Raw genomic sequence first — 23735 nt, 5'->3', positions numbered from 1 at the left:
GGGCCCTGATAGTTCATACCACTTAGCTCCAAGGATTCTTTTACAGACTGAGGTGATGAAAGTAGTTTTTCAGGATAGTCACAAGATCCAGGGTCATGGTTTTCTCAGGAACCTGATTACTACTTCCTGCTGGACTTCCAACCTTTGCTGTCACTTGCTACACTTCCTCACCCCAGTGCTCCAATGCACTTGAACTTAGGACTTCGCAAGTCAGAGAATTCCACAGCCTTCAGGCCAGTGCCTTGACCAGCTATCTCCCACCCCTTGTCCTACTCTCAGGCCCAGGGGCCACCCATCAGCCAGCTCAGGGCTTGCAGCAGCCTTGGCCATCCATGCACTGAGCAGGTGGTGAGTATTTACAATGTGCCTGGACCTGAGGATATAGGTGTAGACAAGACAGACCGTGCCCCTGGAGTCATGGAGGGAACATGCCATTCCTGGCTGGATTAGCTTCCTAGGGCTACCATAAAAAATTGCCACAAGCTAGTTGCTTAGAACAACAAAGATTTATTCTCTCACCGTTTTGGAGGCCAGAAGTCTGAAATCAAGGTGTTGGCCAAATTGATTCCTTCTGGAAGCTCCGAGGAATAATCTGTTCCTTGACTCTCTCCTAGCTTTTAGTGGTTGCTGGCACTCCTTGGTACTCTTTGGTTGTAGTTGCAGAAATTCAGTATTGGTGGTGACAGGAGCCTTGCTGTGTCCATTATCCCCCAGCTGCCCTCTAGGCTGTGGAGGGCGGGCAGAGTTTTGCCATTTCCCCATGATTCCTGGGTAGGCCTTGGCTTGTTTTGATTGAGCATCTTGCTGTTGGCTTCCCTTCTGAAGCCCCCTTTGCCCATCTGCTGACTCCTCTCCTTCTACCACCTGGTTTTGCTATGTTGCATTTTCTCTCAACTGATCTCCTTCATTGTGCCTCTGATTATGGCCCCATCAGATCAAAGGGGACTCTTCCCTAAACATGACAACATGTTTCTGTTGATGTGCCAAGTTTACAGACTCCCAGCTGACAGGAACACTAGTTACCCATGTGTCTCTGAAAATTCAGTAGTGGTGAGTGAGACTTGTGTTCCCCATGCTTCTTCTGTTTTCCTTCAGGCCTTCTAGGAAGAACTTAAACTCCTTCCTGAAGCTGGTGGAAACCAGTAAGCCAGAGAGAATGGCATCATAGACCAGACTTAGGCCAGTCATCTTCCATGGATATACTTTGCTTAGAGTACTCAATATAAACTATATTTAATTTTGTTTTTGTTCACTAAATATCCCCAGGGACACAGCTGGTGTCTTTCTGGTGTTCTGAAGGGTCACAAAGACTTCTGCAGAAGTTTGTAGGTGTACTGATAGCTCAAAGGCTATTTTATTATTGTATGTTAAAAATAACGAATTAGTTGATTAAAAATTACATGAAAAAATTTAAATCTCACTCAACAAATTCTGTCTGCACATTTGTCCAGGCCAGACCCTTTTCCTGTCTAGATTTTGGGTGGGCAAACGGTAGGCCACGGGCACGATGAAGCCTGTAACCTGTTTTCATGCTGTAATGGCAATGGCAGATTTACGTAGGTGTAACAGAAACCTTATGGCTCACAAAGCCTAAAATATTTACTATTTGTCCCTTGACGGAAAGTTTGCCAACTGCCAGCATAGACCATCGTAGCGAACATCATTCAGCCCAGCTTCTGGGTGGTAAACTAAGGCCACTTGGGAGGGTGTGCTCTTGAACAGGCTGGAGGACTTCCCCTAGAGCTGTGTTCTTTCCCAGCCAAGATGGTATGTTCCCTACAGAGGTCCAGGGAATGCAAGCCAAGATCCATTTGACTGATGGTACTATGGCTAGTGTGTGTAATAAGATCTCAAGCAATAGGGCACATGCCTATCTCTCAACTGTCTTTTGAAGATGTGATGATGTCTGTGAAAACGTTTTATAAATTCTAAGGGCTGTTTATTAAAAGCATATGTTAGCATCCCCTCAAAAATAAAATCTAGCAAGATATGGGTGAGATCTTTATGAAATGAACGGCAAGACTCTGATGAACAAAATTGAAGAAGAACTAAATAGGGGGATATTCCATGTTCGTGGACAGGAAGATTCAATATTGTCAAGATGTCACTTCTTCCCAACTTGAGCTATAGATTCGATGCAATCCTAATGAAAATCCCAGCAAGTTATTTTATGGACATAGACAAAATGATTCTAAGGTCTGTATGGAGAGACAAAAGATGTCAAATAACCAAAACAATGTTGAAGAGCAGAGGTGGAGAACTGACACTACCCACCACTGAGCTTGAATGCTTTACATGGTGACAGAGGAGCAGCACAGAGGAGGGAAGACTTACTATAAAGCTGCAGTAATCAAGAGAGTGCGGTATTCCTTTTTTTTTTTTTTTCCTTAACGTTTATTTATTTTTTTGAGACAGAGAGAGACAGAGTATGAACAGGGGAGGATCAGAGAGAGAGGGAGACACAGGCTTCAGGCTCCAAGCTGTTGGCACAGAGCCCGATGTGGGGCTCAAACTCACGGACTGCGAGATCACGACCTGAGCCAGAGTCGGACGTTCAACCGACTGCGCCACCCAGGCACCCCGAGAGTGTGGTATTCCAAAAGAATACACATAGCAATGGAACAGAATAGAGAGCCCAGAAAAAGACCCCTACAACTATAGTCAAGTTCTCTTTTACAGAGGAGCAAAGGCAATAAAATGGAGCAAAGACAGTCTCTTCAACAATTGGTGCAGGAACAATTGGAGGTCCACATGCAAAAAATGAAGGGGCATGGGACCCCTGTCTAGACACAGACCTTACACTCGTCATAAAAGGCATATATCGGGGCGCCTTGGTGGCTCAGTTGGTTAAGCATCCGACTTTGGCTCAGGTCATGATCTTACCGTTTGTGGGTTCGAGCCCCACATTGAGCTCTGGGCTGACAGCCCGGAGCCTGGAGCCTGCTTCTGATTTTGTGTCTTCCCCTCTCTCCTCCTGTCCCCCACTTGTTCTCTCTCTCTCTCTCTCTCTCTCTCTCTCTCTCTTTCTCTCTTTCTCTGTCTCTCAAAAATAAAAAAAAAGTTAAAAAATTTTTAAAAAGCATATATCTTAACTTTTTATCCAACTGTTTCAAAATAATAATAGATAATGAGTGATTATTATGGGCCAGGTACCATAAAAAACACTTTACAATAGCATCATTAGACCTTCATATTACCTTGAGAAACAGGTATATTTTACCCATATTACTGGTGAGAAATCTGGGGCTCAGAGAGGTTGTGTAGGTTGCCCAAGGTCACACTGCTATTATATAGCTGGATTGGAACCCATGTCTTCTGACTTCACCTCCAGTGCTCTGTTAGCTGCATCATAACTGGCTAGGTAGGGGTCCTTTAAATAAGGCAGGTGTGTATTTTCCTCTGCTGGTAAGTAAAGCTTTGCATCATTTTTTAAAAGGAAGGGCAGGTGTACCTAAGGAACATGGTGAAACATAAAACACAGCTCAACTGTCTCTGGCCATTTCTAGCCTTAACACTGAATTTTGGCTGTTGTAGAGTAAAGCTCCATGTCATTTTGCTGCGATGTGAACCCAAGATGTGAAGCACCAAGGGAGCTTCCAGGAGGGACACAGTTTGCTGTTTGCCAGTTGTCATCACATCATACGTTAGGGCAGTTCTTACGATGTGGGGAAATGGTGACCCCCCTCCTGTCCAGCCTGTAGTACTGGTGATGGAAATCAGGAGGATGCAAAGAGAATTGACACCTTACCAGAAAGAGTGTACACTTGATTGTATTACTCAATTTAAAAATTAATAGAAGTCTTGGAACATGGCCACATTTAGATATTACCACTTGACCGTCCTTGGGAGGCTGAAGAATAACCATTCATGTCCCTGCTTACCGCCTATGCACTCTCCCCACCCGCATTCCAGAACTTGGCGTTCCCTCTCCAGGCCTCCAACACGTTGCTGCCTTTAAATTCACGGTCTCCTGGTATAGAGTTAGGGACCAATACATTGCAGATAAGCCTCCTCCCCTGAGAAGACTGTAGGCTGACGGCCTCGCTAGTGTCTTGTTCCCCCGCTGATTTGGTCACTGGCCCATTCACCCAAACCTGAATGGGCCCCCAGTGCTCTTACCCACATCCTGGGCACATTTCTGCCCCCATCCCGTAATGCCCTGAGCTGTGTATCCCATCTTCCCTTTTGCAAGCCCTCGCCCCTCCTATTCTAAACACAGGATGTGGGGCCTTCTGCGAATACACCAAGATGCTTCCACGTGTCAGGCATGGAGGTGCTCATATTCCCAATGAATGCATGGGGCGGGGGGCGGGGAGGGCTTGCCCAGCCTCTGGGAGCTCTGACTAGAGAGAGGCTGGTCCTTGTCACTGGCTTTCCCGGGTCGAGGACCTAGGGCTCCAGCCTTGCTGCACAGGGCCCCATGCCTTCACAGTAACCCACGTGGGCTGCATGCAGGGAAGAGGATCTGTTCCCTGTGCCTGTCACTCTGCACTGTGCGGAGGGAAGTGGGGCTTTTGTGAGTTCTCAAGTGAATCTGCTGGCCCATTGTCTGGGCTAGCTCTCCACAGAACTCCACCAGCGCCCATGAGGACAGGGCGGGGCTGGGAAAGGCCGGATGTATTCCCAGCCAGGGCTGAAAACACTATTCATCCCAGAAACACCCTATTAAGCAGCAACAATGGCACAAGGAGGGAGAGGGGAGAGTGGAAACAAGGAGGGAGAAGGCAGGAGAGGTGAGGGAGGGGAAGGGGGGAAGAGGGCCAGGGGGAGGGGGGAGCGCAAGGAGGAAGAGCACCCACACGCAGAAGAGGGGGCCACTTGTCAGGTCCTTGTGTTCCTGGGGAAGGATTCAGAGCTTTAAGGAGCCACATTTCTCCTAGGGAGACCCTGGCATGCTCAGTGGGATTCATAAGGGAGATGAGAGGTAGGATATGCCCACCAGGGAGGTGACAGCCCCCTTCCCTCCTCTGTGCTGCTCCTCTGTGACCATGTAAAGCATTCAAGCTCAGTGGTGGGTGCTGTCCCATTAGGACGGTGCCAGTGAAGTGGTGGGGCTGACAGAAGAGCTGAGGGAACCAGAGTGAGGGGGAAAGAGACTATTCAGAAGGTCCTGTCCCCTCATAATCTGAAGGGCTGATGTGGAGAAAGGGAAGCAGTTGGTTTTGGGGGGAGGGGCTTTCATGGTCACAATAAGGGCCAAAGAAAGGAAATCCCAAGGAGCCAGCCTTCTGACATTTGGACCAATCTGACAAGAAAACGGCCAGCTTGGAAAGGTAGTGAGTGACCCGTCTTGGGTGGTATGTAAACTGACACTGAATGGTCAACTGGTGAGGGTGCTGTATCAGAGGCTTGAGCTTAGGATGGAGGAACATACCAAACTTCTGGAGCTTTTAAACCCAGAGAGGTTCTGAATTGAGAGTGATGCCCAGATTCGGGACCCAATCCCCAATGTATCTGGAGAGGAAATTGTGAATGGGCAGAGGAAATCTGGGCAAGTCATTGTGTCTGAGCTGGAAAACATGGAACAGAGCTCCAGATCCTGAAGCCACTGGACTTGATCTTTTCTCAGTTCAGAAGGAAAAGAACTGCAGGTGTCGTTTTTCCCGAAGCCTGTTCTTTAGGCCAGAAAACCGAGAGAGAGAGAGAGAGAGAGAGAGAGAGAGAGAGAGATATGAGAGGCACAACCCTCTCAAGGAAACCTCTCCCCCAACCTAGAAGGGAAATGCAAGGCCAAGTTGATGAATGAACCTCGCCTTGAGCTTCCAGCATGGAAGAGGAGGCGACTTCCAGGCAAGAGCCTCAGTCCAGAAAGGCCTAGAGTGATCATCCACCTTATCCACTGTCTACCTGGGGGACTGGGCAGAGAGAGAGAGATCCAAGCTTATAGCGCATGCTGATGGCAGAGCCAGGCCTAGACCCCAGGTCTCCTCTGTAATTGAGAGTGCTCTCCTAAGCCTGGGACATCCAGGTTGTGATGCTGAATTTATCCAGTTCCAAAGCCCTGGTAGCTGTGGGAGTGTGACAGCTTCTGCCCTGGGAGTTTTCAGGCATCAGACTTCCCCCTGCCCTCCCTTCCTACTGCAGAGGGCAGATCAGGTGCTCCTAACCAGAGCTGGAGCTGGACCCTGCGGCCACCAGTCTAGCTTGCCTCCAGTTGTGAAAACCCAGCAGGACGCTTTGCAGGCCAACAAGGGAACTTTGCCTGGAGCTTCAAATCCCTCTGGAGACATTTCTGCACAAAGGCATGCACTGCAGGAGTTTTTCAAGGCTTAGGGAGAACATTTGTGGCATTGAAACCATTTGGGATCTCAGGAAATGCTGGATGTCAGGAGCCAGTCAATGCTATTGATTGGAAAACACAAATAGAAGTCTTCCCAGGGCCCTCTCCAGACACCTTGGCGGTGAGAGAGAGGCCTTAGGGGCATTAGTGACAAGCAGGGCTGGACAGGCTCTCCCTGATAAGGAGAAATAGAGTGGCAAGAGGTCCATTCCTGGGGGCAGGAGACATTCGTGGAGTTCAAGGGGTGGTGCTGGAGAGGCCTTGGGCATCACCCCATTGACAGCCCCCACCCCTCCACCCCCCCCCACCCCCCACCCCCGCCAACCACACAGCTCAGACAGGCCAGAACTGTGATCTCACAGCTAAGATTGAGCCATTCCCTGGCAGGCCCCTCCTGGGGTCAGCTCTTGGTGGTCCATTGCTTCCATCACTGCTTGCCTCCCTTTGACCCTCTATGTGTTAACAGTGGTCATGTGATGCAACAGGACAGGGTTAGACCTAGACAGACAGCACCTTGCAAGTAGTTCAGAATCAGTCCTTCCGGACAGGGTAAAATGATGAAAGCAGACAGCGATTGAGCACTGCACTGAGTGGTGGCTCTGTACCAAGGTGAGGGTGGGGCAGACTTGGTGGCTGGAGTCTTAAGGGAGGCCTTCTGAAGGAAGAATGATCGGGCCTCTGTGCCTTGCCACCTACAGCCTTTGAACCCAGTACTGATTCACACAGCTGGGCCCATGGGTCAGCTCTCCAATGGCTGTGCATTGCCACTGCTGGGTGATCTGCAAGGTACCTGTGGAGGAAAGTGATGTCATTTGGTCCTGCTGTCATGGAGCTCGCAGGACACTGGCCAGGAAACTGCAGAGATGACATGGAACACAGACCCTACAAAGCTGAGGTGCTAGTGGGGATGGGCTACATCTTCAGGGGCAGGAGGAACGTAAAGGCTGGGTGGTCAGGCAGGCTTCCTGAAGGGGGCGAGAGGGGCCATGGCTGGAGGAGTTTGGGGGGTGGACAGTTAGGGTGTGATGAGGATAGATTCAATCGGGGGGACCTGGGTGGTGGGTCTGGGGGTTGCATTAGACCAGGCTGGCTCTCTGGAGAGGGAGGGGGAGGCCTCTGTGTAGGAGTGGGGTGGGCAGTGAGGAGGCATGAGGCCACGTGCAGAGAGAGCGGTGGCATGAGGCACAGAAGCCCCAGCACAGGACACTTGGAAGAGGATATCGGCAAAAAGTGTTAGCACCTGATGGCAGGTGTGCTTTGGAACAGCCTTAAGGGTGTTCTGGTGGCTCCTGGAGACTCAGCACCCCCAGTCTGGTCCAGGGTGTGTCCAGGAGAACATGAGAGCCTGCCTGGCCAGCCCCACACCCTCCTTTTCTGACTGGTGGCCCCTCCCCTGGCACATCCCCTAAGCCCTCCCCCCTGGGGGCACCTGGTTTTCTCTGACTGCTCTCAGTGTACTTCAGAGTCAGTTCCCAGTGCCAGCAACTTCAGAGACATACTGTGCCACAGATCAATCCAGGATGAGGGCACAGGAGGGCCTGGAAGGGGAAGCAGACGGCAGCGTGTTCCTTCTCATTAACGAGCTCGGGCCACCATCCATCGCTGGCCTTCATTAAGACTGCACAGAGTCATTTTGCATGGGCATGTGGGCTCTCCTCCCTGCTCTTCTCCCGGGTGATTGATGCCTCTGGGGGCCTGTACCCCCAAGAAGGGAGAGGCCCTCTTTCCTGTGCCCACGATAGACAGGAGGCAGCAGGCTTATTCTGCACAGCTCTTTTTTGTGTGTGCCACTGGTGCCAACTCATGGGTATGTCCGAGTGGCTGGGGCACAGATTTCCTCTCCATCAGAACCCATGGTGATGGAAGAATGGAAAGTGCCAGGCTCCTCAATTTTAGTAGTTCTTTGACATCCCTCGCAAAAACGCAAAGAGGTGAAGCACTGAGCGGCACTGGGCTCCTGGCCAGGCCTGCACCATCAGTGGGGGGTGTTGATTTAAATGATGTCCTCAGACCACCGCATCCCTGTGTGGTTTCCTTTTCTCTCCTGGTGCCTTGCGTCTCTCTCTCTCTCTCTCTCTCTCTCTCTCTCTGTCTTTGCTGCTGCTGGATTGGGCAGAAAGGTGTGCCCTGTGTTGTCAGGGAGGAATCTGGGTTAGGCAGAGGTGAGGGCCTGAGAGCCAGGTTGGCTGTAGGTCTGGTGAAAGGTCCCAGGACACTTGATGGCCCGGCAGTAGGCAGGGCAGTCAGCAGTCATGCCTGGGCCGGAGGCAACCTCAGAAGTCTGCTTTGCCTTTTCCCACTCGCCTGATCTGGCTGGTTTGGCTTGGGCCCATAATGTTTGATGCCAGAGATGCCTGGAGATTCCTGACCAGGGGTGGTGACCCCCAGTTCTCTTCTTGGTTCTCTGGCTGTGGCATATTTTCAGGCACAAGAGGGGCACACGTGGATCTGAAGGGGTGTCTGGCCATCTTAAAGGACAAGGGAATACTGATATCAGAATGGGAAAAGGGAACTGAGACAGAAGGAAAAGAAGGCAGAAGAAGGAATTTGGCAAAAGAAAGACTGTTTGGGATTTTTGTACCCCAAATGGAACGCTTCCGGTCTCTGTGTTTCCTTGTTCCTGTGTAAGTCTCACATGTGCAGGGCTCCTCCTATGTTGGAGAACATACCTGGGGCCCCCATCCATCTGTGAGCCATGTGGAGACAAGAAGCTATGCTCAGGGTGGGGAGGCCAAGGTGAGGGGGGCCTGGGAGCACAGAATGAGTGCAGGCTGTGCAGGGGCATGGGGGTGGTGTAGGGGTGCATGGAGGGTCCTGGTGGCCAGACCTTCATGACAGCAGTCTCCCGCAGGCAGGGTCCAGCACTGAGCTTCCTCTCCAGTTAGACAGGAATACTGTTGATGCTGTAAAGAGTGAGCCCAGCCGACCCGAAACCTCAGGAAGACTAGCAGCATGTTGTCTGGGAGGGTAATGGGACAGACACTGTTGTCACCCTGCCTTTGTTCTGAAGAACTACCCGGACTTCGCCCCCTTCGGGAAACCTCCAAGGGTTGTGGAGCTGCTTGCTGACCCCCTTCCCAAGGGCTGTGGATGCAAGGAGAGACAGACTCTTGTCCTAAGTTCTTGGTGGCCTTCCCAGAGAGAGCCCTCTCTGGTGGCTCATGAGATAGTAGATGGGAGAGGAGCCCACTGCCTGGCACTGTCACGGGGAGGGGAGCAGGGTGCAGAGGAAGGCAATATGGGGAGCACTGGGATTGGGGTGTGGCCCTTTCATGCAGAGCAGAGCCAGTGATGAGTGCCTTGAGTGCCAGCCTCACATGCTCTGCCTCAGTTCCAGGGCACTGAAGGGAACACTGGACCCAGGAAAGCCCAGTGCTGCTTCCTGGGCCTCAGTGTGTGTCTGGGGGTGGGGTGGGTGGGGAACCACTCGGCTATTTGGGCTTCTTCTTGTTGGCCTTCCCCATTGCTTCAGACCTGACGGGGGCCACACAGGGTCCAGGTGGTCCTCAGGAGGAGCCGGCCAGACAGTCATTTAGTGAGCTCTTGCCCGGGCTCCTGCCCCACCCCAGATCCCTCATTCACAGTGTGTGTGGGAAGAATGAGGCTGCACTGAGTGGCCTGTCTGTGTCTGGGCAGGGGGTGGCTGAGGAGAAGCTAGTGTGACACCTCCATCAGCTGAGGCCACCAGGGCCAGGTGGAGCCAAAGCCCATCCTTCAGAAGGGCCTTTGGGTGGGAGACAGGCATCCGGCCCAGTCCCAATGGGTGTAGCTGAGGACCTTGGGCCATGAGAGACTCTGCTCCACACCAGGACCAAACTTGGGACATAACAACAACTGCTGTTTGAGGGTCAACAGCAGCTTGTCAGTGGCCGGGAGAAGTGCTGGGTATGAATACTATCTCATTGGCTCCACACAAATACCTTGTATGAGGTGTGGGTGCTCTTATCTTCATTTAGTGGATGGCTGAACATGAGCTGCAGGGGCCTGAGCACCTTGCTCAAGGTCAGACAACTGGATAGCGCTGGAGCTGGGACTCACACCCAAGTGTGTCTGATTCCAGTCCCATGTGACCAGGACTCTGCCACTCTGCAGGTGGCTGCCTCCCGTGTGCCTGGCTGCAGGACCTGGCTTGGGAGGTACAGGAGATGTGGTGCTGCCTATCCTGGGTTACTAATGTGAGCCCTGAGGATCGTAGGGGCCTGGCCGGAACACATGGGGGCCCAGAGAGGTGGCGGAGGGGAGATGAATGAAGCGGCTGTTTACCAGGGTTTGCATGGGGGAAGCACAGCACCAAGGATGGCAGAGCACTTAGAGACCAGTAGTGATGGGGCACCTTTCCCACCCACAGCCTGAAGGCAAGGTGGGGGCCCTGTTAGCAGACCCGGGCTGTAGGAAAGGGCCACCAGCCACTGCATGCTCTGCAGGGAGGAGCCAGGGATGTGCCTTAGCCCTGCATTCCCCACACCCTCCTGGCTCCTGTGCTGAGGGGCCCGGCTGATGCCCCTATACAGGTCTCTAAAGGTCTGCCTTCTGGGACAGAACGAGAAGGAGAAGGGTGGCCAGTGGATCTGGAGGAGAGCAAATGAAGACTGTCTCTTACCTGTTAGAAAGGATGTCTGAAGGAGACACCGGCCTTGTCTGTGTCTGTATTTGCCAAGCTTCCCATGCGGGACCTGAGTATTTGTTAGAGGAAAGCTTACAGCTTTATTTCCTGGCAACTTACCCTTCTGTTACAGATTAAACTGTGCCCCTCCCCTCTGCCAAAAGAAAGGTGTGTGGAAGTCCTAATGCCCAGCACTCTCACATTGTGATGTTATTTGGAAATAGGGTTGTTGTGGATATAGTTGGTTAAAATGAAGTCATGTCGAAGTGGGATGGGCCCCTAATCTAACATGACTGGTGTCCTTGTGAGAGAGTCACATGAAGACAGAGACACACGGGGAACAGTATGCGCCGCAAAAACAGACATATGACGCAGCTGCAAGCCAGGGAGCACCAAAGTTTGCCAGGATACCACCAGAAGCTAGGAAGGATTCTCCCCTACAGGTTACAGAGAGGGCATGGCCCTCATGACTCCCTGATTTTGGACGTTGCGCTTCCAGAACTGAGATAATACAAGTCTATTTCAGGCCACCCAGGTTGTGGTACTTTGTTGCAGCCCTAGGAAACGAATATGTCTCCTAAAGCAATTTCCGTGTTTTATTAGCAAAAAGCATTTGCGAGGTACAAGTGTATGCATGGCTAAGTCACCAGAGGACCAAGCCAAACCTGGGGATTCAGGAGGCAGAGTTTCCCTTTGGTGTTTGGCCATGTTTCTTAGAGACCACTCTAAGAATTAGGAGCCAGAAGTGACCCTCTGAGGCCAGAGAAGAGAGGAAATTCTCTCGAGCCATATACCAAGTCTGAGGCCAGGCTGGGCAGAGAAGGCAGCCCATGTGAGGCTTATCTCCAGCCCGATCCAGCTCCACAACTGAACAGCTCATGTCCCGTCCCCATGCTCTGGTCTGTTGCCCTGTGAGCCTCGGCAGTGCCCTTGGAGGGAGGGAAATCAGAAGCGGGGCTCTGGGCCTCATGCTTGTTCTCGGGCTGTGCCCTGTGTGGACCAAGCACAGATGGAGACCTGTCCCAACTCCTTGAGGCACACTGCTGTGCTGTGCCCCACCTTCCTTCTATGTACGGTAATTGACTGCACCTTGGAACAGAAAGAGAAAGGTGTGTGTTGCCGGTTGGGGGTGGGGTGGGGGTACTGCACTGATCTGTGCATTCCTTAAAAGAGTAAATTTCACAGTTTGTAATTTATCATTTAAATGCCTGTTCTGACTCATTCAGTCCGTCAGTCAGCAGATGGGTAGGACCAGCTCATCTGTTTACTCGGTGTTATCTCTCGTCCCCACTGGCCACTACGACACATCCAACAGTGGCGACTTCTCTAATCATAGCTTCTCTTACCTAGCATTTTACACTTGGCAAAGAGAGTAAAGAAGTGTTAGTCCAATGGGTATCATTAATGATGTGCAGAGCCTCTCTCGGCCTGGGCTGGCTGGCTCATGGATGCAGGCGGGAATGCCTCTACCTGTGAAGATCAGGCTTTGACACTCAGAAGAGATTTGCTTTGCTTGTCAGTTGGTAACCCAGGACTCCAGAGTTGACTGAGCGTTTTGCTTAGTGTGGCCATATTGCTTCCAAACCGTTTACATTGGCACCAGATGGCTGAGATGGGAGCTTCTGTTGAGATGTCGTTGAGGAGGCGGTTGCTGTGGTCCCAGTGTTCGGGGGCGAAGCCCCGGATCAGAGAGGTTGCTGAGAATGGAAAGAGGTGTACAGATCAGTGCTGCAGAAGGTGCTGAAGAGAAAGAGTCCCTGTGGTGTGGCGAATGATCTGATGAGACTCGGGGGGGAACAGGGAATCGAAGCTAAATGCCTCTGAGGCTTCTCTCCTGGGCTCCAGGGAAGGGTGGCAGGAAAGTTTGGGCAGGAACCGTGTGCACAAGAGGAGACATGGAGAGATTTACATGGGCTGGACACATGGGATGGGATGTGAAAGGCTTCCTTAGAATGCTTGCTTGCTTTAACTAACCTTTTGTATCTGTGCAGAGCCCGGGCCGGTTGTGCCAGAATGTGGGCCCTTGAGGCTGGTTGGTGTCCTCAACAGTTCATATTCAACCACTTCACCCCAAACCCAGAGCCGGCAAAGCCTCTCTCTCCCCTGGTCCAAGGAAGCAGCTTGAGGCCGAGTCAGAGGCCAGAGGCGTAGGGATGAGATTACAGGGAGGCTGGCCTGAATTGGCAGCAGGAGGTATGGGTGTGGTGTGAAGCTGAGGGTTAGACGCTGTTGGTTCTGGGACCCTGTCTCAAAGACTGAGGATTGGGAGGGGAGCCACGGGGGCATCGTTCAGAAATTCTGTGACAACAGGCTGGCTTGCCCGGTGAGCACAGCACGTGGAGACAGGACACAGCCCTGAGGAAGGTCGGGGAAAAGAGCTACAAAGGACTCTGCAGGGAGGCCAGGCTGAGTCCTTGGCAGGCTGCTGTGATGGACGGAGCAGGGCCAGGATGGGAGCACCACAGGAGCCTGAGGTGGTGGCTGGGGGGTGTGAGCTCCAGGGGGTGCTCAGACTACTTGCTGAGTCCAGGTCTGGAGGGTAGCACGGGCCTCCCCGGAAAGACAGAGGGCCTCGCCGTGGTCAGAGGTGCCCAGCACATTCTGGTCCCTCCACACTCAGGATGTGGGAGTGGGGGCGACTGTGTGATACACAGACTATTCCTGCCAGTATGAACTCAGTCTTAGGGCAGGTGTGTGTGTGTGTGTGTGTGTGTGTGTGTAGGTGTAAGTACATGGGGTGGTGATCCCTGTGCTTTCATCAGCTAGGGGATGGGGAAGGAAGGAGGAAGTGCCAGCTGTGTGCCAGGCTCCAGTACCCCTGTCATTTTATTCACTGCTCACAACTCTCCCTGGGATTCCCCTTTCCTGCCATTCAGAAGCTGTAAATGCAGATTTACCTGCATGGTTATTTGATTAATTTCTGTTTTCCTACTTGCCTGCAAGCTCCCTGAGGGGTGGGATGTCTGTCTGTCCCCTGTTCTGTCTCTAACGCCTGAACAAAGCTCATTCTGCCTGCAGGAGTGGCTCAGACAGCCTTTGCTGAATGGATACCGGAGTCACTTCATACCACCCTGTTTCAGACCTCTTCCAACCATCCTGAGCCCTTGTGAAGGCTCAGGGAGGGAGTTGGGGCTGCAGTGAGCTGCCCCTCGACTCAGTGCATTGATATAATAACAGCTTGCTTCTTGCAACTACACCTGGTGTGGCTTCTAGCTTCAGCAGTTCTGTGGGCCCCGGAGGGCAGCCCAGGGCAATGACTGCATGGTTGTGCTGGCCCTCCTCTGCTTGGAAGGTCCACAGACTCGCCTTATCGGATGCACACAAGGCACTGCTCCGAGACGGCCTGGAAGCCCCGATTCCATCTGTATATGTTGTCGTATATTGTTACCACCACGGAAGGACGTTGTAAATATTTTCAGCTGAATGTCTGATTAATGTCTCTCCAAAAAGAATGGCAGAGCTGTAAGGAGAGGGTTTATTTATCTCTCTTTCATCATGATGGGTATCTAATTCATCCCAAATGTCAATACATCCCGAGGTGCCAATCCAGACAGAGACGGGAGCCGCCTGCAGAGCCAGGCAGCAGCCGCCTCTTCCTCCTTGCAGGGGCTCTGACCTGGCCCTTCACCCGGACCTCTGGGCACTGGCCCCCACAGTTGGAGGGGGCACCCTGAGGGTTTCTGTATCGAAGCCACTTCAAGGAGATTGTTCCTTGGGAAACTGGGGTCTCTCTGCCAGGCTTCTCATGTGCCTGGGTTCTCAGGTTCTTGCCAGTCCAGCCAGCTCTTGCCAGAGGCCCCCTTCTGTCTCCCCTCATGGCCTCCCCTCTCCTCTTGCTCAGTCTTCCTCACCCTCTTGTATGTTTGGGGTGGCTCCCACTTGGTTCCCATCCACCTGTTTCTGCCGCTGCCCTTGTTGCCCCTGGGGAGTCACTCCATCATCTCTGTCCCAAGGGCCAGGTGGAGCTCTCCATCCTCCCCTCCCCACCACTGCTCACCACTGTCCAGGAGACTGCAGCATCTCCTTTTGCCTCCACGCAGTGTGAGTCTCTCATTCTCCCTGTTGGGATGGGCCCACTCATTCCCCATGTGCAGAAGAACCCCATTCATTCCCTTGAATTTCTGTCTCCTTCTCATGGCCTCGGCCAGAATAGGATGCCAAGTGTAATTTTTTGCTTCTTGTCCGTCCCTGGACTAGATCACGAGTCTTACCAGGGCACCCACCTCTCTGATTTGCTGCTGTATCCTCAACCTGTTCCTCCTTGGTCTTTATAATAATGCAAGGAAGAAGGTAGACAAGATATTATTAGATATTTAATATCGTTAAGTCTTACAGATCTCTTATAGGTGTCTTACAGATAGCACCTTTAGGGTTTTTGCCTAGCAAAGGAAACTGCAGCTTGGAGTGATTAAGTGGTAATAATAACAATAGCGTATGATTTGCAGTGCTTTATCTCCCCCTACCTCCCCACTCCCCCCACCCCAGTCCTGTGTATTGGAAAACTCTAGCCCCATTCTGCAGATGAAGAAGGAAGGAGGGAGTGATGACTGAGTGAGGGATGTGGGGGAGAGGGAGGGAAAGAAAGAAAGAGAAAGGAGGGAGAGAATGAGACAGAGAGCGAGTCGTGGAGGTGGGATCCCGACTCAGTCCGCCTACAGCATCACCGCCTCTTCCCCTCTCCAGCATTCCTCCCTGCCGTGGGCAGTGAGGACATGCTCCCAGAGGGCAGAGGCCAGGCGGTGGGTGTGAGTTCCAGAGTTGCATCCCCTGTAGGCATCAGATCTGACAGCAACACATGCACCTCCAGCTGGTTGGTCCCCACGCCACTGTTTGAGAGCAGAAGTGATGGTAAATATTTAATTGTGCTTCCACCATAACTTTCTGCCAGAGCTCTCAATATGCTTTATAAATGCAAATGAGTGCTCTTTTCCTCTCCAGGGATATGTAAACCTCCTCAAATCACTTTTATTCAGCCCCCACCAGAATGTAATGCCATAATCAGGAGCGCTCTGTGCCAGAAAAGAAACTGCCCTTAATCATATCGAGTGGATGGTTTATGGTTTTGTGGTCTTCTGTCTCCACGGCGGGCAGGATGCAGGGAAATGGATTCCTCTTGCTGCAACTTCTGTCCAGTAGGGTGGATGGAAAACATTATTTAGAAATAGTTTCAATTATAGCCCTTGAGCAGGCGACTATGAATAAAATGAAGTCTTAGATTATATTAATGGGACTAACAGAACACACTAGTCCTTGGAAGCTTTAGGAATGAGGCTGATTCTTATTTTTGATTCTGGACTCGGTTTCCCTTGCTGCCTGCATCCTCTGCCTGTCCATCACTACTTCACCTCGATCCTGAAGTTAAGGCGGGGTGATGCATGATTCTGGCGGCTGTTGTGGCTTCTTGGGTTTATGAGCAAGGCCCCCACCCTTCCCCCAGGGCCACAGTAGAGCCCCTGGAAGCCCAGATCAGCCTGGTAGGGAGCACCCTGAGGTTTGAAGCTATAGCGTCAGGGTGGGAGGCTGTGTGGCCTTGCAGAAAGTACTGCACCTTTATGTGCCATGGTCTCCAACTCTGTCAAATGGGTTCACTGGCCCCTGTTCAGGGCCACCTGGTGGAGCCATTTAAATCATAGAGATGAATTTCTCCAGAGCCTCATGGAGTGTCTTCTGAGAAGTGTGTTATGTAAATTTGGTGTGTCATGATCATTATTAGTGCTGTGAAGTGGAGATGAGGGGGAGAGGGAGGGTTGGTCCTGGAAGGGACCGGCCTCCCCAGCTGTCAGAAGAATTGGAGGAAAAAACAAACTTAAGAAGTCTCTTCCAGTGCTTGCCTTCCTTCAGATATGCACAGTATGACTCTCAACGCAAACCCAAGCTCAGACAGGCGAGAAAATACAGCTTTATTTACTTTATCCCCTTGATTTGCTGTTTGAGCCCCATTCCCCTGGGGTGGCAGAAATGTAATTTAGGTTACACGTAGGCTGTATGGTGCCAAGTTGTGGAGGAAGCTGCCTCAATGCCTCTGTTAGCTCCTGTCCACACTGGCACCCATCGAGACACCCCACACCCCATGTGACCCTTGCCTATAGTCCATGCAGGTCACCACTGGGTCGTTCTGGGTCCCCTTCATTAGTCCTGATGGGACCTAAGGCTCCCTCTGCTCTGTCCATGCCATGTCAGCCTGGTGGGTCACTCACTGCTGCATCCCACACTGGAAAGAATGCTGCATGTCCAAGGCCCTGTCCCCTCCACAGACTCCTACCATCCCTTCTCTGGGATTGAATACCAGGAGACAAGAGCATAGGGAACCCGTTTTCTCAACCAACACTACCCCTCACTTATCACTTCGATTTTCATTCCTCCCACCTGCCCATAGGGGGATTGCTTCCCAAATCTTTGGCTTATGCCAGGAGTCCTTCTGTTTCTTGAGGGGCCCACCATTTTGTAACTGTACATTCTGCATTCATATCTCCCATCTCCTGCCTGAAGCAGTGAACACAGAATGGCTGTTCACATGGGGCATAGGAGCATTCAGGAAAAAAAGGAAACCGAGGAGGGGGAAGCCAAAACAGCTGATGTTTATTTCCCCCTCCTTGGTTGGTTGAGCACCTAATGCACTGGGCCTATTCCTCTGATACATGTCCTGGGAAATCCAGGTGGATGAGACACTTCCACCAGCCTAACCAGCACCATGGTGTGAATTTAAAAAGGTGCCCCTCTGCAACTACTGGACATCCACATGACAAAAACAATTGTACGTTTGATTCACCTTGCACCTTATGCAAAAATTAACTCCAAGTAGATCACATACCCAGGTAGGAGGAAAAAATCTTTGTGACCTTGGGTCAGGCAAAGATTTCTCAGTATGACACCCAACCATAAAATAAAACATTGATAAGCTGGATTTCATGAAAATTTACAACTTCTGCTTTTTGAAACACACTGTTAAAAGAAAGAACATACAAACTGCAGAGTAGGAGAAAATATTTACAAAGCATATATCTGATAGAGGACTTGCATCCAGAATATATAAAGAACTCTCCAAATTCAATAATAAGAAAGTAAAAAATCATAAAATATTGAACACACTTCACTAAATAAGATATGCCAATGGCAACTTGGCACGTGAAAGGATGTTTAGCGTCATTCATCATTAAGGAAATGAAAATTAAAACCACAATGAGCTACTGCTACATACTTATGAAAATGGCCCAAATTAGAAATGACCCACAATGGCAAGTTGGTGAGGATGTGGAGGAACTGGAATGCTCATACACTCTCATGTATAGCCCCAAACTGGAAACAACAGGTGAATGAGTAGGCAGACTCAGTGTGACCATACAGTAGAATATTACTCGGCAATAAAAAGGGATGGACTGCTGATGTACACAACATGATCAGTCTTTTTAAAAAAAGTTTTACTTATTTATTTTTGAGAGAGACAGAGCAGGGGAGGGGCAGAAAGAGAGAGGGAGACAGAAAATCCCATGCAGGCTCTACACTGTCAGTGCAGAGCCTGATGCGGTTCTCAAACTCACGGACCATGAGCTCATGACCTGACCCAAAATCAAGAGCCAGATGCTCAACCGACTGAGCACCGGGGACCCAGGTGTCCCCACAACATGATCAGTCTAAAATAGTTATGCTAAGTGAAAGAAGTCAGATTAAAAAATAGTATATGCTATATGATTCCATTTACATAAAATTGTAGAGAATGCCAGTTAATCTATAAAAAGGAAAATCAGTCATTGCCTAGGGACAGTGATAGGGTGGGGCAGGGACAAGGGAAGGAAGGTTTACAAAGGGACAAGGGCACTTTTGGAATTATAGATATGTTTATTATCTTGATTGTGGTGATGGTTCCCCGTGTAAATATATGTCAAAACTTATCAAATTGTATGCCTTAGCTACATGCAGTTTATTGTACGTCATTTCTACCTCAATAAAACTGCTGAAAAAACACCCAAAGAGGATTTTGGCTTTGCTGATCAGGAGCTTATGATCAGGCTTTTGGGAAGTAGTTTCCATTGAGAAGTATGGGCTGACAGCAGTCAATAATGGACTGACGAGCAAAAAAGAAAAAGGCACCTTGTTTTCAGGACACTTTACTGCTATCTGCCAGAAGACAGTTCTCATAAATAGTAAGTCTGTGGTCACTCTGTGCCTGATGATCTTGGTGTGTGCACTGGAGCTGCTGCAGTGGCTCCCAGGAGCTCACAGCTGGAGCCACAGTGTCTCTTTCTCTTACTGGCCACAAGGATAGGTGAATAGGAAGCAGGCTGCAGGGACATGACAGGTGCATTTGTGTGAGCCCCTTGTAGAGTCTTGGAGAAGGGGGTGACATGTATCTAGGTCCAGGGTCAAAGGGGCCTGCAGGGAGGCTGAGTCTTGGGAGGATGGTTGGGGGCCAGGGGAATTTATGGGAAATTATCCAAGGGTGTCAACTTGGATGCCTGAAAGGGAGGCGGAGGAGAGTGCTGGGGAGAAATGGGTGCAGACAGACGAGGTTGGAGACGCAACCCAGTGGGGAGGAAGATGGCAGAAAGACATGGCTCAGGAAGGCCAAGAAGGAAGTAAATTGGCCACTGAGTTGGCATGGCCCTTGAAGAGCCTGTGGACAAGTACAGTGGGAAGAAGCCGTGTCTGGGGATAAAGTGGTGGGTGGACAAATGACTTCATCCCACACAGGGGGCTTTCAGTCTTTCAGGGAGAGACCAATGAATGTAGCATCAGGATACGTAAGCTGTGGCATCTGACAGACTTCCCTTCTCTGAGCCTTAGGCTTCACAGAGGGCCCAAGGCTCCTAATATAGACATTTACAGTTATAAGTAACCTTATGAACATAAGGGCCACTGCCTAGAAATCCTTCTGACTCATCAGATTTTCTCTTTTGACCCACAGAAACCTTAATGGACACCAGAACGGCTACCGCAGAGCTGGGCTGGACAGCCAATCCTGCGTCAGGGGTGAGTGTCAACCATCCATCCTTCAATCCTGCTGTGAAGTCTAGGGCCTATGGGATGGCTGGGGGAACAGAGCCTGCCTACAGCAGGACCTTTGTGGGGGGAATGTAGATGTGAGTGGCTGTGTCCTCTGCCCATCCACAAAGAGGCAGCACTGAAGATCTTTGGCCTGAGCTGCTCCCTGGTAAGATGATGTAGACCATCTCTGACACAGTCCTTCAGGAAGCTGGCTCCCAGGTGACTAGGGCTGTGCCTGTGTGGGAACAGGGGCAATGGCTGCCAAGAGCTGAGCACTCAGGCCAATGGCGCTGGGGTAGATCAGAGATCTGTGATGCCCACAGGGCTGCCAAGAGGCAAGGGCACGAGGAACTGGAAGTCAGAAGGGCTGAAGCTCTCTTTCACCTGGAGCTTGCCTTTGAGAGATGTTCTTGATTCATTTGTTCAGTGTTCATGTCCCTGGCCAGACCCTGTAGCCACAAGAATGGAAGAGCTCTGAGGACCTCGTGGTCTCCATGGGTGTGGGGACTGCCAAGTTCATAAACAGGCAGAAGTACATCTCTTCTTTGTGGCAGTGGAGTAATCAACAGGCAGGTGTGGCCCAGAACTTGGGATGAGGAACTTGGCAGGGACACAGGAGCCTTTGCAGAGAAGATGCATGCTAGTTGGGGTTTGCAGAGTGAGTAGGAGTTTGACAGGTTAGAGAGTCTGCAGAGATATTCCAAGTAAGGGAAATAATTGACCAGAGGCATGGGGCCATGAAAAGACATGAGACAGGAGAGTCTGTGTTTTTGGAACATGGCAGGGTGTGGACAGGGCTAAGATGGGGCTGGGGTGTGGGTTGGAACTGGGTCTGATGGCAGAGGACTATGCCTGCCATGCTGAGGAAGCATAATGGATTTTATCCTGTAGGTAGTAGACAGATCCTGGGCAGGAGAATAACATGTATTAGGCTCTTGCAGCTGTCTTCGGTGGGTGGGAAGAGTGGGATGAAAATGGGATACTTAGAGGGCAGTTGGAGCAAAGCAAAGGAAGAAGCATTGGCAGCCCTGGCAATGGATGGACTGCAGGAGGATGGAGCGGGAGATGGAGGAGGGGAGATGACATTCAGGAGCCTGGCACGAGTGACTGATCACCAAAGGAGAGGGGCCGGGGAAGGAGTGGGCTCTTCATCCCATCAGGGGGCCAAGTCAGCTGGGGTGGGGCTGCCCACGCCTCCTGTCTCCTTCCCTGCCTTTGGTGGCCTCTACCCCAGGGCCCCTTTACACCCTGTGGTGCGTATCATGACCAGGCCTTTCACCCACTTTTACTGTAGGGTCAGTACGAAATGGCCACTCAGGTCCCAGCAGGCTGTGCATCCTCCCCGGCTCTCACTGTCCCCACTCTATCCCAGCATTTGGAGAAACACACCCCCCGGGAGCAAGCATCCTGCCTTGGAGCAGGAAGGCAGGGATTACCACGGGTTGGCGTTTTCCAAAGCAGGGCCCAGAGCAGGGGCCAGTCCTGCCCACGCAGACCAAGTCCCAGTCCTGCTGGGAGCACGGTGGGCAACTAGGGAAACTCCCCTACTTCTACAAGGGACTTTATACAAAGCCTGTGAGGCAGCACCTCTTCATGTTGCTGGATATTAAGAACCTGCCACTCTTTTACAAATTACGTTATTGTTTGAAGGCCTGTGCTTTCACAAAGTATCAACATGATTTATGGCGAATTTTCCCTGTGATTTTTGTACACCTGTGTTCTTTAAACTTCTGCTCTCCTTTCCCAAGGAAGATTGTCCTTTAGGAAAATACTCAAAGTCAAGTGATGCCCTTTAGAGACAGCAGCTGCCGGGCTGCTCTGTGCTTGCCTTCCCACTGGTTAGCAGCCAAGGTTCAGCTGCCTTCCTCCACACCCTTACAGCCAGGTAGCTCTGCTTTAGGTGCCCTGAGCAGCCTCAGAGCCTGCCTGGTTTATAGTGAGTGGCTGGAGGGTCAGGCTGACCCTAGCCTGGGTCGAGAGGGAAGAGCAAGGACCACGCTTCCATCCCAAACCTCTCCTCCTCCCCCTCTGTTATCATCCTGGATAGTTGCCCCTGATTCTGTGAATACCCCAGTGGCTCCCAAGTGTGTGTCCCTAGCCCATCCTCCATTGGATGCTCATGGGCATGCCAGTCTAAGCCTGGCCCAAGCAGAATTCAACCCCCTCCACCTCCCTCACCAAACATGAGGTCTCCATTTTAGCACATTGTAAAGACCAAACACTGGAGTGATTCTTCTTTGTCATTTCCAGGCCCATCTACACGAGCACCTTTGCTGTCCCCCTGACTGTACTGGGTCCCCATCACAGGTCCACTCAGGGCCAGGGAGCTTTCCTCAATAACACTTTTCATAGTTGCAGATTTTGCATCTTTATGTGTCAGTGTTGGATTAGTTTTTATCCCCCCTAATTCTAGCTCCTCTTTGGCCATACTGTCACCTCAAAGGTAGCTGGGATTCTCCCTATTTGCTCACCGTTGGAAACTGGCACTGCCTGACTCAGCTACTTGCTGAAAGTTTCTGACCTGGGCAAGTGGGTGGATGATATGGTGCCATTCTTGGGATGGGGGACACAGGAGGAGCAGCGAGCTTGGGTGGGAAGAGGCAGAGTTCAGCATTGGACCTGTTGAGTTTGCAAGGCACCCATGGGGACGGGCTCTGCCAGAATTTGACTCATAGGCAGTGGAATCAGAAGGCAGGCAGCCTCACTGGGAAGGGAGCTTGACAAGAATGTGTCAAGGAGTAAGAGGAGACAGAAGTGGCAAATGGTGCGGGGGGCTGGATGGGCTTAGTTACAAGGACCCTGTTGGTGACCCGTGTGGAAGGTTTCACAGGGGACAGGCATAGAAGCCAGAAAGCAAGGGTTGAAGGTCAGTGGGAAGTGAGACAATGGAGACAACACTTTGTGAAGAGGCAGGAAGACCAAACATGGGGACAGAGGGAATGGGGCTGTGGGCACATTGGCTCTTCACGGGAAGAGACTCCTGTAGAAATGGAAGTACAGAGATAAGGTGGCTACAGAGAGATGTGGGCACTCAGATTTTGTGACAGAAGCCGTGAAAAGGAAAATTATTTCAATGTTCTATCTTCTCACTGAGGTTGGAGTCCAGGTTCAGGCCTCGAGGATGGGGCGGTCTTGGGCAGCAAGTTTTAGGGGGGCAGAGCAGGTCTGAAGGCACTGCTGGTGTTGGAGATGTGGAGAGAGACTGGGTGTGTATAGAAGGAATGTGGCCTAGCTGTGGCCACAAGCCATGTGTCTGTGGTGCCCTGATCTGCAGGCCCCCTTCAGTGATCTGACCACATAGGAGGACGTGTCCTGGTAGATCGTCCTGAGGTGTGGGTGTGCAAGAACAGTAGGCCTGGAAGGGTAAGGGGCTGAGGACATTGGTGAAAGGAGGTTGGCATCTTGTATCAAGGCATCTACTCAGCAGGAAGAAATGTGACACCAGGAGGGATTGACCACTGTGACAAAGTGCAGGGGCCCAGATGGAGGTCTCAGTAAGACTGGAGGAGGACCACAGGCTACAGCCTTGAGGCAGGGCTTGGATTTAGGATATGCAGAGTACTTCTGGGTGGTAAAGAGGTCCAGGGAACGGGATTGAGGTCAAGTATTTGAGAAGACAGGGGGCTGGGTGGGTGACCACATCTTCCTGGGACCCACTGAGGATGAGACACTCCCCACCCCCACCCCCAAAAGGGGGAAGAGGCCTCAGATCCTCTCTGCAGTCGTGATACTATGCATGCATGCCTAAAATGGAAAAGGGTGGACTGGCATTGTTCCGGTAGCCTGGGGGTCCCCAGCGAACTGAGTTTGTCTTGACCAGAAGAAGCCTAATTCTGCCAGGGGGCCCAACTGGCATTCCAATGAACCCTA

At 51.3% G+C, this 23735-nt stretch overlaps 1 protein-coding gene across 3 annotated transcripts in view; it reads left to right on the top strand.

Annotated features, from left to right (window-relative positions):
• The window catches only part of EPHB1 (EPH receptor B1), a 431060-nt gene that overhangs the window by 115871 nt on the left and 291454 nt on the right, over window positions 1-23735 (top strand). For 2 of the 3 annotated variants that reach the window (XM_053903793.1, XM_019437143.2), the window contains exon 2: window positions 19786-19850. In XM_053903793.1, coding sequence (XP_053759768.1) covers window positions 19786-19850 — 65 coding nt within the window. Of the gene's footprint in view, window positions 1-6969; window positions 7176-19785; window positions 19851-23735 lie in introns of those variants that run through there. The other variant, XM_019437149.2, reaches the window with a different exon arrangement.

This window comes from Panthera pardus, unplaced genomic scaffold (genome assembly GCF_024362965.1).
Source record: "Panthera pardus isolate Hobbes unplaced genomic scaffold, ASM2436296v1 HiC_scaffold_16, whole genome shotgun sequence".
NCBI classification, from domain to species: domain Eukaryota; kingdom Metazoa; phylum Chordata; class Mammalia; order Carnivora; family Felidae; genus Panthera; species Panthera pardus.
Note: the sequence above shows the minus strand (reverse complement) of the source record. Positions and strands in the feature narration are given on the sequence as shown.